Source organism: Biomphalaria glabrata, chromosome 10 (assembly GCF_947242115.1).
Source record: "Biomphalaria glabrata chromosome 10, xgBioGlab47.1, whole genome shotgun sequence".
In the NCBI taxonomy this organism is placed as follows: domain Eukaryota; kingdom Metazoa; phylum Mollusca; class Gastropoda; family Planorbidae; genus Biomphalaria; species Biomphalaria glabrata.
In genome coordinates, this window is record NC_074720.1 from 38486146 (window position 1) to 38500937 (window position 14792).

At 34.6% G+C, this 14792-nt stretch overlaps 1 protein-coding gene across 7 annotated transcripts in view; it reads left to right on the top strand.

The window, feature by feature from the left end:
- Positions 1-14147, top strand: part of LOC106074685 (ubiquitin carboxyl-terminal hydrolase MINDY-1-like) — a 45201-nt gene extending 31054 nt beyond the window's left edge. For 6 of the 7 annotated variants that reach the window (XM_013235502.2, XM_013235505.2, XM_013235504.2 and 3 more), the window contains exons 7-10: positions 1861-2057; positions 3408-3509; positions 5614-5812; positions 7586-14147. In XM_013235502.2, coding sequence (XP_013090956.2) covers positions 1861-2057; positions 3408-3509; positions 5614-5812; positions 7586-7600 — 513 coding nt within the window. In that variant the 3' untranslated portion in view covers positions 7601-14147. The remainder of the gene's footprint in view (positions 1-1860; positions 2058-3407; positions 3510-5613; positions 5813-7585) is intronic. The other variant, XM_056042994.1, reaches the window with a different exon arrangement.
- Positions 14148-14792: the final 645 nt, after the last annotated feature.

Sequence of the window (14792 nt, forward strand, 5' to 3'; positions counted from 1 at the left end):
GACAGTGAAGTGATGATGTAGTAAACATTGCCCTTGTTTGTCCATCTCGCCAGGAGAGGAGTGAGGAAAAAAAAAGGGAGGGGGGTTGGAAGGCCCTAGCATTCTGTTTGACAAAACTGAGATGGACTTGGGGGGAGGGAGGGGGGAGTTCTGGCTCTAGTTGCTACCACCTCAGTTTTGATGGGGCTAGGAGCTTGGGGGGTGGGGGGGGGACAACACATTAGCCTATGGACTAGGTGACCAGACACTAGTTTTAGGTGGTCATTTGGTCAGTCTGGGAGAAATGACACATTTTTTTCTTTCCAATTTAAATTTAGAGAGAATCTCATTCCAGAAGATAATCTCCTGGTAAAAAAAATTCGTCTCTTGTAAGATTGTAGATTGTACATTACACTGTATCTCAGTGATAAGTTAACTAATCTCCACTAAATAGTACAACTATTGTCTGGGGACACAATTTAGTTATTTGCCTGTTGTTTTGGTTGATTGAAGAAATTTGACAGTAGGCTTTTTTCCCCCAAATCCTGTTAACTTGTAAACTCTGGTCCACACATTTCTACTCACTAGAATGTTGGTGTGGCCAACCACCAGCTGCTCATATTCCTCAATCTTAGTCATTAGGATCAAGGCACTTAATCCTGCTACACTTTCCGCTAATACATACATAGCTTATTTAGTGATGGCTAGGTTTTTAAGGGTTAAAGTGATCCACTCGTGAATATATTCAACATGTACGTATTGGTATGATGGGTTATTTGGCCAACAAAGATAAAAAACTTTGTCAGTAGTGTCCTTTATGTACTAACAGACTGTGACATTTTAAGAGCTTTCTTGTACTAACAGACTGTGACAGTTTTAAGTTTTCTTGTACTAACAGACTGTGACAGTTTAGGAGCTTTCTTTCACTAACAGAGTGAAAGTTTAAGAGTTTTCTTGTACTAACAGACTGTAATAGTTTAAGAGTTTTCTTGTACTAACAGACTGTGACAGTTTAGGAGCTTTCTTTCACTAACAGACTGTGACAGTTTAGGAGCTTTCTTTCACTAACAGACTGTGACATTTTAAGAGCTTTCTTTCACTAACAGACTGTGACAGTTTAGGAGCTTTCTTTCACTAACAGACTGTGACATTTTAAGAGCTTTTTTTCACTAACAGACAGTTTAAGAGCTTTTTTTCACTAACAGACTGTAACAGTTTAAGAGCTTTTTTTCACTAACAGACTGTAACAGTTTAAGAGCTTTTTTTCACTAACAGACTGTGACAGTTTAAGAGCTTTCTTTCACTAACAGACTGTGACAGTTTAGGAGCTTTCTTTCACTAACAGACTGTGACAGTTTAAGAGCTTTCTTTCACTAACAGACTGTGACAGTTTAAGAGCTTTCTTTCACTAACAGACTGTGACAGTTTAATAGCTTTCTTTCACTAACAGACTGTAACAGTTTAAGAGCTTTCTTTCACTAACAGACTGTAGTAAATGTGCATGAGATCATTCTTGCTATGTAAATGTACCATAGCACAGTACTGAGTTTATCCTTCTCTGTGATGCATGAAGACATCCCTATGACCTGTTTTTCCGCTGATCATTGTGTCCATACTTGTTTAACTGAATGTCAGGAACAGAGGCACATTCAGTTCTTTATGAAGTCTTGCATTGTTCACAGAATGAGATGTTTGCTATTAATTCTTAAATGATTAAGTCTTGATCTGTCCACAGAATTATCTTTAATGATTAAACCATGATCTGTCCACAGAATGATCTTTAATGCGATCCTTGATCTGTCTACAGAATGATCTTTAATGATTAAACCTTAATCTGTCCACAGAATGATCTTTAATGATTAAACCTTGATCTGTCCACAGAATGAAATGTTTCTGCTTGTCACAGATCAAGGGTTTCTGACTGAGAGCAATGTGGTTTGGGAGACACTCTCCACTGTGGATGGAGACTGTCACTTCACTGACGCCACTTTCAGGACATTCACTAAACAAGCAGCCTCCATAGAAGTCATCCCTGACCCTGCTGTACCTGTGGGTAGCCCGGAACAAATTGATCATGAGTAGGTTCATTGATTGATTTGAATGATGGATTAGTCACTAGGCTTAGCTAGTATTATGGTTTGAAGTAGTTTGACCTCTGGTTTGTAGTGTTTTTTCCCCCCCCCCCTTTTTTTTTTTTTGAAACTCTATAAGACTTCTTTGAGAGTTCAACTTTGATATTTGTTTATTGCACAAGTATGAGACAGTTTGCACTTAGTACAACACTGCTTGCACCTGCTATCTCCTGGCTGTTTGATTGATCAAATCTAGACTGTATTTTAGTGATCATATCTTGAAAGTTATGGACAGATTTTTATCTTTATTGCAATGAATAATGTTAAAAATAAGTAGTTAAACTTAAAAATTATATTTATAAGTTACAAACATTCATTTTAATGTTATAAATTATATCCAAAGATATAGAATTTATTAGGTGTCTGGAAGTACCTAAATAAAATCAAGAGTCTGAAAGTTATTTGGTCAGGTTTAAATATATGGAGAATTTTATTGTTTTTAAAAACACAGAAAAAGCTAGTGGTTGGTATAGGGAAGCACAAACTTGCCCTACATTAAAAGATTATGTTTATTATATGTAACATAAGTATTGAAATACATATTATAAGTATTGCATTAGTATTGAAATGTCCTTGGGCCTTGTGCTGCTTGGTAAGTAGGTTTGGTGAACAGCAAACAAAAACTTAGGAACTATATCCCTTTAAAACTAAATTGATATCACTTCTCTCCTAGCACTTTTTAATACTCTTCTTAGAGCATTGTCATCTACTTTCTGTTGTCCATTCATGCTGCAGTTGGGCAACAATCAAAGCTTGAAATATGTTCACCATGACTTGGAAGCTCATTACAAAGTCCTTGTAGTTTTCTAACTGTTTCTCAATTAGGCCATCACATTTTCAGCATTATTAGTCCCATAAAGCAGAATTTGAAACCAAATAAATAATGTTTATGTTTAAGAATTATTGTTTTGATTTATGTAGAATCCATCTGAAACAGTGGCTTGTTTCTATGAAATGTTTGCATTGGAGAAATAGCTAGTATATAGAAGAGTTCACCAAAATTGAATTATTTTACTTGTTCAAAATCAGTGCTTGCACTGTTACCATATCTGGGTATTTTGTCTCTCTTAAAACACATCCAAACTGCTGGGTATTTTTTTTTATCATATGGATTTTTTTTCTTGTCTCTGTTGGAACACTTTAAAATCTGTTGGGTTTGCCCTTAGTAGGCTCAAAAGATTGGGCACTCTGAATGGTTTTAGCTAAAGTGTAAACTTCATGTGAACATCATGCTGTTTGATAGTTTAGATCTAACCAGGAATTGAGCTTGTGTTTGCATTTTGTTGCCCTGTCCAGTTACCAGGTGGCGCTGTACCTACAGGAAGAGGCCAGTGCAGACTTGAACCCAGCATGGGGTGGAGGATACACCCAGGACATGTCGACATTAGCTCAGTATGAGTGAGTTGTGCTTCAATTACTAACTCAGCAGTCAGTAGTTCTGACACACACACACACACATGCACAAAGTCTTGTCCATGCTTATGATTTGTTGATTCATCTGTTGTTTTTTTTTCTTGTGTACATCTTCATAATGAACCCCCAGTACTGCTGTAAACTTTCAGAACTGTTTGATACAAATAGCTTAGTTGGACCAGAATATACTAACTAGTTTTAGAATGAAGTATATTGTTACAGTTTTAACGAAAATTATATGTACATTTATTTATACATATATTTTATATGGATACATAGTAATTGTAAATGTTCTTTATAATATATGAAAGGGTTGAGCAAATAAATAGTAAACATACATGAGACACTGAAACTATAACTTACAAATACAAAAACACAATTCAATAGAATACTCCGAAAGACAAAGATATTATTCTATATGCTAGGACAATTTCTTACAAGTGCTCCTTCTTCCCTAATGCCATTAGAGCATGAAATAGATTGCCTCATTCATCCAGGAAAACCAATGACTTAGCAGAGTTTACATTTCTAATTAACATTGGGTAGAACCTAATTTTCTTTTTTGAAGGAACGTCTGTAATTGATAAGATAAGTTTTAGATTTGGGCTTCATTGAATGTGAAATCTTGTGTTGTTGTTTTTGCCCTAACCTTGTCTTTCTTTATGACTCTAGTTGAGCATGTCTTTCATACTACACCATGCAGATTGTTCTCTAGTTGAGCATGTCTTTCATGCCACACCATGCAGAGTGTTCTCTGGTCTATTCTCTTTTATGGATGGGTGTAGCTAGGAGATATTTCCTTCCAGCCGTTGGGTGTTCAACTAGAACTACTCAGCTAGAGTCAAATAGCAACTCAAAATTCCTGGTCAACATTAGGATTTGTACTTGAGCCCCCTTTGTTAGGTAGCTAAGCGGTATTGGCCACTCAGTCTCACATCCTGCACCTTAGTGTATGATGATAATAATGAGGATTATGATAGAAAAACAGTCATATGCTTATTTTTAAAAAAAATCATTTTTTGGTATTGAGTCTTATTTTGTGCATTTCAAAAAACTTAATTTATATTAAGAACAAATAAATAATAGTTCTCTTCAAAAAACAAACTTCGGCACCAAAATTAAAACTCCCTTCATTTGAGCTGTCATGGTTGTCATTTTTAGTGGGTAAATAAACAAAAAGTGTCTAGTTTTTCCAAGCAAAATGTTTCTAATAAAGCTTAAAAATCAAATTTTTTAAAAAGAGATTCTAAATAAGAAAATACTTATTGTTGAGACAGTGATGGGTTGGCTCATAAAGAGAGAGAGCTTAGTGAAGTTGCACTTTCAATTTCATGAAGAAATCATTTGGACATTTTACAATTAAGATATTTATTATTTTTAGAAACAACAGAAATTTAATGTTTGCTAGTGACACAATAGTTTTGTGGCTGATTGTCAGGATGTCTTGGTTGATTTTACAGTGGGATTGTTTTGTTCAGACAATGCGTTTCTGTTGTTCTCATTTTGTAGAATTCTCTCATACTAGATAATTTCAGAGTTATAAACAATATTGTGATGCCGGAGATACTATTTCAAAGTGTAAACTTATAACTGAAACATTGTTTAATAAATACGAAGCTTTTATTCTGAAATTAGGGATCCCTTAAATAATCTACACACTACATAAATGTACAATACTATTTAATTTAAATTCATTTACTCTAGTTGCAGATATCTCTCAAAACTGAATATCCAAGTCTTTAAATGCTAACTCTTGTCCCCTTTTGGCATCATCCAAACTATTTTTAAAGCTTAAGGAAAAAACTCCATTGTATTAAATAAACTTCTGATTACTTGCTAACAACATACAACCATGATCTTGCATTGCAAATATTCAATCTAAAAATAAACTTAATGTAACAGCTGCTTTACGTTGCGTGACAGCTAGTCATGCAGCAACTTCATAAGCAGTCATTTCCTGTAGTTTGTAGTCTTTTTTTTTATATTGCTTTTTTTTTTTATTTAAATCTGGTATTATTTATGTGAACTGAATGCTCCATTTATATTAGTTGAGTCTCTTATCTATTAGTTTCCCCTTTGTTGATTTCAGCCATGACCTTGCCTTGAGGCTACAGGAAGAAGAAGACAAGAGGGAACGAGCAGAACAGCAGAGGATTGCCCAGGCAGCAGGTGGAGGGGGATCCCAGCCTGTCGGCTTTGTCCGTGGGCCCCCGTCAGACAGCCAGCAGAGAAGAGGTGGGGACAGGGAGGAGAGGAGAGCAGAAAAAGAGAAGAATGTGAGTTGTATTGTAAGTTTTCATTTTTTGTTTTTTTCTGCTGCTTCCTGCGTGAGCTTAACTTTCTTCTCTTCTTGGTCTTCACGGCGGTGAGAGCTTTTTGTTTTTTCTCAGTTCTGGATTAGCACAATGCATGCTTAGGCAATAGTGGAAATAAGTTTCTGAGATACTGGTATTTGAGCAGATAATTAATGGGGCAGCCCTATATTTTGTAACTGATGCTTCATTACTGATGTACTTATACACTAAATCCAGTTTTTAATATATTTTTTAAAATCTTTGACACCTTAATTACCTTAACACCTTAAATAGGGTAAAGGTACCCCCATTAGACCTTGTGAATGATGGGGCAGATGATATAAAGGTCATCTGTTTCAATTAGTCAATGATTTACTGGGGCATCATGTGGCCAGCGGAATAACCAACAGCCTTTACTTTCCCCAGCATATTTCAGGGACCCATTGGCTTGACTTTGAAGTGTCCTAAAGAGTCTTTATAGGGATTTGAACTCAAAGTTCAGCTCAGAAGCCAAGTGCTTTACAACTTGGCGCCATGCCCCTAAATTCCACTTGCCATTAATTTCAAGTGGCTGAATGATGCCCTTTTATATGAGAGGACTAGACTTCTTGTGGCTACCTATCCTATACATGTGTTCTAAAATATGAATGATAGAGCTAAATTTGCCCATATCTTTGGCCAACTATCCATGTAGGCATTATGAAGTAGACACAATGGCCAAACTCAGCTATTTCCTTGTTCAGCTGTACATTAACCCTACCAAAACAGCACATACCTACATAATTGTGCTTGAATAACAATGTTATTTTTGACGGCTTATATTTGAGATCATGAGATCCAAGTAAAATTTTTGGGTCAGTTTTATAACATTGAGATAAGTAATCAAACATGAACAACTTTTCACTTTCAAACCCATTCCAAAGAATCTATCCAATAATGGCTGTAGACTGCAAGTAGGCTTATTATGGTTAAATACAAACTAGACTTTTTTTTTTTTAATGAACACTTTGAGTGAACATTTATTGATAACCTGCTTGAAGGACATTGAAAGCTCCAGTGTTTAAAGGAAGTTACTCAAATGTTTGTCTTATTTAACTTGAATGGAATTTGAAGCAATTAGTGCTGAAACAAATGATAAACATGACTTGTAATACTGTATTTATTGTCAACACATGAGGCATGGTGGATGTGCTGTAAAGTGCTTGGCTTCCGTACTGGGATCCCAGGTTCAAATCCAGGTACAGATGGGGTTTTTAATTTTAGGATCTTCGGGCGCCTCTGATGGGTACCTGACGTTAGTTGGGAAAAAGTAAAGGTAGTTGGTCGTTGTGCTGGCCACATGACACCCTCGTGTACTGTTTGCCACAGAAACAGATGACCTTTACATCATCTGCCCTATAGGTCACAAGGCCTGAAAGGGAAACTTTATTTTTTTACTATTGTCAACACATACTGGAACCTGAGGATTCTTTCCCTAAATATAGAATTGTTTGTGAAGAATATTATGGAAAGGAGGTTGTTGTTATCATGTGTCCCTGGGTAGCAATTCAGGGCCAGATAACAGTACTCACTTGAAAGGTTCTGTTCTGGATGGTCCATTGTTTGAATCCTCTGAACTGGTTTCCCCATATTTTCTTCACCTAATTCCCTACTAACCTTGGTACCTTAGTTACTGCTAGTTATCTCTTACATTTGATGTTTAACAATAATGTTTGCCATTATTTAGTTATTATGTTCACAGCCTGTGTTTGATGTTTATATTCTCAGTGCCATATTCTCTGACCAGCATCCATTCTGTGATGGCCACTATTGATCAGCTGTGCAACATATTTGCTGTGATTTTTTTTACTTTGTGATACATTTCTTCAAGTAGCTTCCACAATGTGAGATCCACCTCCAGAACAAGTGGTTCTCAAGGCAATGAGCAAGGAACCTAGATTTTAAATTTTGTATTGTTTTTAAATAATACTGTGAATCAGTGTTTGGGGGTTTATTTTTCTTATATTTCAGACTTTGTTGGTTGTATACATTTGTTTGTTGAGGACTATTTGTAGTGCATTATGGGCAAAAGTCAAGGTCATTAGCAATGCATTATGAGTAGATGTTGAAGCTGTAATTTGATTATGTTAGTGTGTCTTTAAATTTGTACATAGTAGTGAGTATATCACAAGTTGTGCTTTCAAGTCTTATCAACTTACCATGAATTTTGTACAAAAAAACAACAACTATAAAATAACAAGCTAATTCTGTAGGGATGTAAATATGTACATTTGAAAGAGAAATTCACTTATTTATAAGGTCACAAAAAACCTAAAGATTACATCAAGCTAAAGGATTTCTTGTGTCAGATTTAGATATAGAAAATAAGGACTCTAGTGTAATTGAAAGTTCATGGTTGCCCTGTAACTTAGTCTTAATAGGATTTGAACACAGCATCACAGGAGTTGCTTGCCTGTAATAATGCACTACAAATAAAACAAACCTATATATATCTATATATTTTACTTTTACACATAAAATCATCTTGATAATCAAGTTCTTTTATACAAATCTTTTTAAAAAAAAATGTTTTGTTATTAGTGTGAGCTGGCGATGAAATTTGCATCAAAGCTGCTTGATTACTTTTTTTTTTTTGAATGTTCTAAAGGACAGTTTGATGGAATACACTTGCCAGTCATTTCATGTGCACAGGCCCGCTTATGTATGGGACATAGAGATGTCTTTTTAAAAACGCCATTGTTACCCATTCCACATTTTAATTTATTGTTCACCATGTACTATGTATCTTATGGACTTGAAAAGATGCTAGAAATATTTTATTTTGAACTATGAAGTAGCAGTGATGTTTAGATTGTTCATAATTAAAATTAAATTATGGCTTTTATATAGCACTACTTTCATGCTTATAGCATGCTCAGAGCGCTTTTATAGCATGCTCAGAGCGCTTTTGGTCCAATCTCAGTTGTGGACAAGTGGGGGGGAGAGGGTATCTAGAAGGTTTTTCCATGCTGCCTTTAGGCACTCAGTAAACACAATTCTGCCCAAGTCGGGTGTCGAACCTCGAGCCCCCTTCCTAGGCAGCCGAGCCAAGCTAAGTTCAAGCGCACTCAGCCTCTCGACCATGCTTCCAAAATAAGTAAATATTTTAGTTGGTATTGTGGCTGGTGAGACCTATGTGAGCCCGAAATGTTTGGATACACATTGGGCAGGTTATTCCAGCTGGAGCTTGTGTCAGTCGTCTTGATGTTTTTATCTTGCGCCAGCGCTGTTCTCTTGTCCTCTGCAATTTGGGCGCCAGTTTTCACAGCCCAACCCAAACACCCCCCCCCCCCCCCAATGATGGTCTATCATGTGCTTCCATCTCCCTGGTGGCAGAGTCAATTTTGAAGGCTTTCAGAGTCATTCTGAAGGTGGCCCTAAAGAGTTTTGTCCGCTTTGTTATCGCTTCCCTTTTTTTAATTGATCATAAAAAAGTTTTAGGGATGCAGAAGTCTTCCATTCTGCAGACGTGGCCTGTCCATCACAGTTGAGGCTGCATCAGGATTGTGTGGATGCTTTGCAGTCCTGCTCTTCAGAGGCACTTCAGTGGCAGTTATTTTTTCTTGCCATTTAACATTCAGTATTTTTATGAGGCACAATAATGCAGGTCAAAACCCTCAGCCCCCTGGATGACAAAAGTGGTCATCATCAAATCACCATTTATATATTAGTTTATTTTAGGCATATATATGGTGGTAGAGTAGTGCAGTGTTTGACTTCTGAATCAAGATCTTGGGTTTCATTCCTAGTTAAGGCTCTGCCCGAATCTAATTAGTATGGTAAGTGACTTTGGCCAAAAAAAAAATCTGAAAGTGGTGGTGCTGTCCTCATGTCATCCTCATTAACTGTTGACCATACAAAAAAAAAACAATCCACATAATCCAATGGACATTTAGGTCTCCAGGGAAACTTTTTCTATTTCTTGACTAGAGTAATGTGAAACAAATAGTGCCCCTGTGTTATAAAAACATTTTGGCTAGACAATAACACACAGAGATACATCCACTTGTGTGTCCCTGGAGTATATCTATTTTTTTTTTTATTTGATTCACCAATAACAAAGAAAATAAAATAAAAATAGGTCATCAGCTAAACCAAATATTTCTATAAAAACTATAAGTGGAGTGTTTTTTGTAGTCTAAATGTCTACTTATATATATGTCACTAAATATCTTTAGTATTCTGTAAGGCACATCATTAATTAATGGGTTTGGAAGTAAATTTTTTTTAATTAGCTTAGAGACAAGTGTTCTTTAATTTAGATTAGAAGCAATTAAACATTTCTAGGAACTGAGTTATCCCACAACCTTTAAAGTATGTCTTGTTTGTTGCAGACAAAAGTAATAGAAATATGAAATGTCTGAACTAGTTGTACTCAGTTTGCTTTGTGATACATAGCTATGCCATCAAAATGAAACTTGGACAATGCTATTCAAAATGTCTCTATATTTCTTTTTTCTTTATTTTCTAAATTTTCTGTGTCCAGATTGGCCTTCAGAAGCCAAAAAAAAAACCATTAATAGCATAGTTTGATAGTTTATTATAAATATCTTGATGTGGAGAATTTGTTTTTGACTCCAAAGACTTGGTTTTTAATTCTTTTTTAAAGTATTATTTTGTATGGTGTGTATTAGCTATCTATATAAATCAATACTAACTCTTTAGCTATCTTTAATACAATTAAATAATGAAAATAGCCCAAGATAAGAAAAAAAAAACTAGTTATAAAATGCAACTAATTTACTAAATACAAAAAAAGTAATATTATAATAAAATTCTTTGGTTTTATTCATATTGAAATTGATTTTATGTTTTTTAAATTTATTACTGGTGCTCTTTATATTTTTGTAAAAATACCTCTATTCAATTTGTAACTTTGTGGAAACAGAAACTGGGTGGGTGGACGCAATTCTCAAAAACGGCTCTAATGATAATTCTAGAAATTTGACAGTTGCTGTATATCGTTGGGAAAAGAATTACTAAAATGTTCTTTTCTTTTAAAATTTAACAATCATTAATTATTAAGAGAAAAATGTTCGCTCTATAAGTTCTATAAAGGCTCTAATGATAATTCTAGAAATTTGACAGTTGCTGTATATCGTTGGGAAAAGAATTACTAAAATGTTCTTTTCTTTTAAAATTTAACAATCATTAATTATTAAGAGAAAAATGTTCGCTCTATAAGTTCTATAAAGGAGGTATTGTCTTTTAAAAAAACATTATTTTTGATGTTTATAGATTTGTTTACTAAGATGTGCTAGAAAGAAAGGCTATTTTATTTCTCTGTTTGTTTCCTTGCTGATTTTATCACAAACTCTCCATGAATATGCAAGACAAGATGTTCCAGTATTAGAGGCACAGTTTTTACACATTTTTACTTGTCAAATTTTTTTTGTATGTAAACATTGTTACAATTAGCATGTCATCTGTATGCCTTTAGATTCAATACTTTCATATATCACCTTATTAGTATCAAGTTTTAAATATGCATGTTTTGCATTTACATTAATATCACCACTGTGACAACCAATGTTTAGTCTTTCTTCCATTTGAGTGTATCACTTCTCTTAACCTGTATTTGGTACTTTTGGTCTGGGCAGATGGCCTAAGACTAAGACTGCTTTATTTCCTTATAGGAAATTTGTTATGATTATAAGATTTTTTAATATTCTTTTTTTTTTTTACTAAGAACCACAACTGATTGAGGACTTGTTTTACTGCTGCTGTCATGTGATTGGCTACTTTTTGCTACTTTAGTTAAAATAGAAACTGTTTTATTCTCAAATATTCCTGTGGTCACTGATGTGTGTGGCTCTGTGTGTGTGTGCATTGGATTTGTATAGAAAAAGTGGTCATAACCTTTTTAGGGATACAGTTTAGTGGTCATAAATTTTTTTAGCAACAAAAATTAGTGGTCATAATGTTTTTAGGATATAACTTACTGGTCATAACTATTTTTTAGGGGCATAACTTAGTGGTCATAACATTTTAGTTTCAAAACTTTTTTTTTTTTTTTTTTGTGTCAAGGAAATTGTGTATGCTATAAACTGTTAATAAAAAAAAAAATGACCAATTATTGTAATGAAACCCATATGACTAAATACTGTAATTATCTGTCTTATAAATTGCAGATGTTTCTATACTGATTCAGGCAACCTGTTTTCTTACTTAAAAGTTTGCCTTAGCATAGTGAACAAGACCTAAATATCTAACCCAATCTCATTCTGAGATATTTTAATCATTTATGTTTTTATTATTAATGAGCTACTATTTAGTGTTTCTATAGTATTGCGACTTACTTTGTAATCTTCTGTTTTGTTAATGACAAAACTCTATGACTATAAACTGGTAATAACTACATGATCTAAGCCTGGTAATAACTGTATGATCTTAGCTTGGTAATAACTGTATGATCTTAACCTGGTAATAACTGTATGATCTTAACCTGGTAATAACTACATGATCTAAGCCTGGTAAAAACAGTTTGATCTTAGCCTGGTAATGGCAAAGCTTTAAAGCCATAAATTGTTAAGGTCTGATTTGTGTGACCATAAACTGTCAGTGAAAAATAGACTGTCAAGAAGCATTATTTATTTTTTTTGAACCCAGTTATATTTTTGATTATTTATCTGACTTGGTAGTGGTAGATTTATTTCTAGTTAGTTTCTGATGTGTAGATAGGAATGATTTCAGCATTTATTTCTATTCAAAACTCTTTGCTGGTTCCTAAGTGGTTGTTTGTATATGTTTAGACTTTCTGAAGGACTATATTTCTTTTGTTTCATTTATCTGCTGCTACAACTTGGATCCAAAATTTTCTTTCCCTCCAAAATTTGAATTCCAATGATGTTGACTGGCTTACTAGTGGTCAGTTCTGATTCCTTGGCTCTGAAGGATCCCAAAGTTAGTGGCTATACTTTGAACAGCAGAAACCAAAGCTTTAAATAAATTAATCTTAAATTCCACAATTTTAAAAATAATCTAAATTAAATTGAACATTTTAATGAGTTAATTTTACAGACATCTCTGACAGAATCATTCCCTTATATCAGTGGTTCCCAAGCTTTTTCCTTATTGAAGCACTTCGCACATTTTAAGTATGTAGCTTATTTTTTTCAAGAGATTAATTCAGGTGGTGGCCAACTAGTTAAGTATTCCAGAAGTTTGTGGAACACCTATTCGGAACCCCATGAAACACTATGGTTCTGCGGAACGCAGTTTGGGAACCACTGCCTTCCATCAACTGTGTCACTTTGAATTTGTTAGATGTGTTTGACATTGAACTGGCTTCTAATAGACAAAAATACTTTGCCCACAATCTCTTCAGGAGACTTAGTGTTAAGCAATAGAAGAATGGTTTCCTGGGATTTTGTAGAGAGGTAGCCGAGTGGTAAATGACTTGGCTTCATAAACCAAGGGTCTTAAGTTCAAATCTCAGTGAAGACTTGGATTTTGAGCTTCTGGATTCTTAGGATGTCCCTGAGTGTACACAACTCTAAAGGGTAACTGGCATGTTGAAGGCAAATAAAGGCAAATCATTGAGCTGGCCACCAGACACCCTTGTTAGCCATTGGACATAGAAACAGAGGAATTAGCATCATCTACCCACATTAATCATTAGGTCTGAAGTTTTTTTGTTTTTTTTTAACAATTGGATTTATCAATTATTTATTATACTGGAAAACCTCATTCTGGTGCAATAGGGCAGTGGCTTAGTGATAGTCACTTGTCTGTTGAACTGAGAATTCTGGGTTTGTATCCTGATTCGACTAAAACTTTTAATCATTGAGATTTTAGAACTTTCCTAAGTACAGGCAGTTCTAATAGGCACTTAAGTGGGGGAAAGTGAAACTGGTTGGTCATTGTGCTGGCCACATAGTACACTAGTCAACCATTGCTCACAGAAATGTACTCCATCTGCTCTACTGTTCTTGAAATGAGATCGTTTTTTTCTCTTGCACTCGCCTCTAGCAATGATCAAACTAAAACTAAAGTTAACTATTGGCTGCTATTCTTCTGGGTTCAAGGTTGTATTTGTTTTGATGAGATTTTGTTTTCTGCGCCTTGAAAGATCCAAGTCATAAGATACCATTGAATACACTGGGACATGTTCATGAATGTATTTAGCAGACGTGACTCCTTGCCAGATTTTTGTTTTGTTTTTGTTTAAGTCTTCCCTTTGGTTGTCAAATTTTATCTTTAATATGGCTATTGTATATAGATTTCTCAAATTTAATGTCATTTTTTTTCATCTATTTATTAGCAATAAACAAAAAATCTATGGGAAGAATTTTTGACTTTTTTTTTTTTTTTTTTTCGAATTTCTGTATGAAATATGTACGTATACAAGCCTTGAACCAATTTATGTACTTGTGGGATCCACGCGTCCAGCGAGGTCTATGAAGTGATGTTATTCTCCATCTTTGCTAATTGCATATTCTGTAGACCGACTCTATTGTCTTCTAACAAAAAACACGTTTTTAAAATGTTTTTAAACATTATGCATGTAAGTCTTAATCTAGAGTTTATCAAAAGGTGAAACGCGCACCCTTAAATTGAATGACTATTGAGAAAAAATCTCGACCTTAAAGAAAGAACAATAGAGAGTAGAATAAAAAGTAAAGAAGCTCTAATACATAAAACATTGAACCATAATTTACTAATAGAAAAACACAACCTATTAAAGCACTCAGAAGGACACAAAAGTAAGCACATTTCTTATTCCATACGCTAGAACAAATTCGTACAAGGGTTCCTTCTTCCTTATTGCCGTTAGAGAATAGAGTGGGTTGCCTGAATTAGCTAGAAAAACCAACGCATATATGTCACAAAGGAGGCTTGGGCCACGAGGCCTTCATCGGCTACAAACAAAAATAATAACACAAAATAAACTTAGTTAACTTATTTGTGAATTATCTGAGCGGTTAAGCGCCTG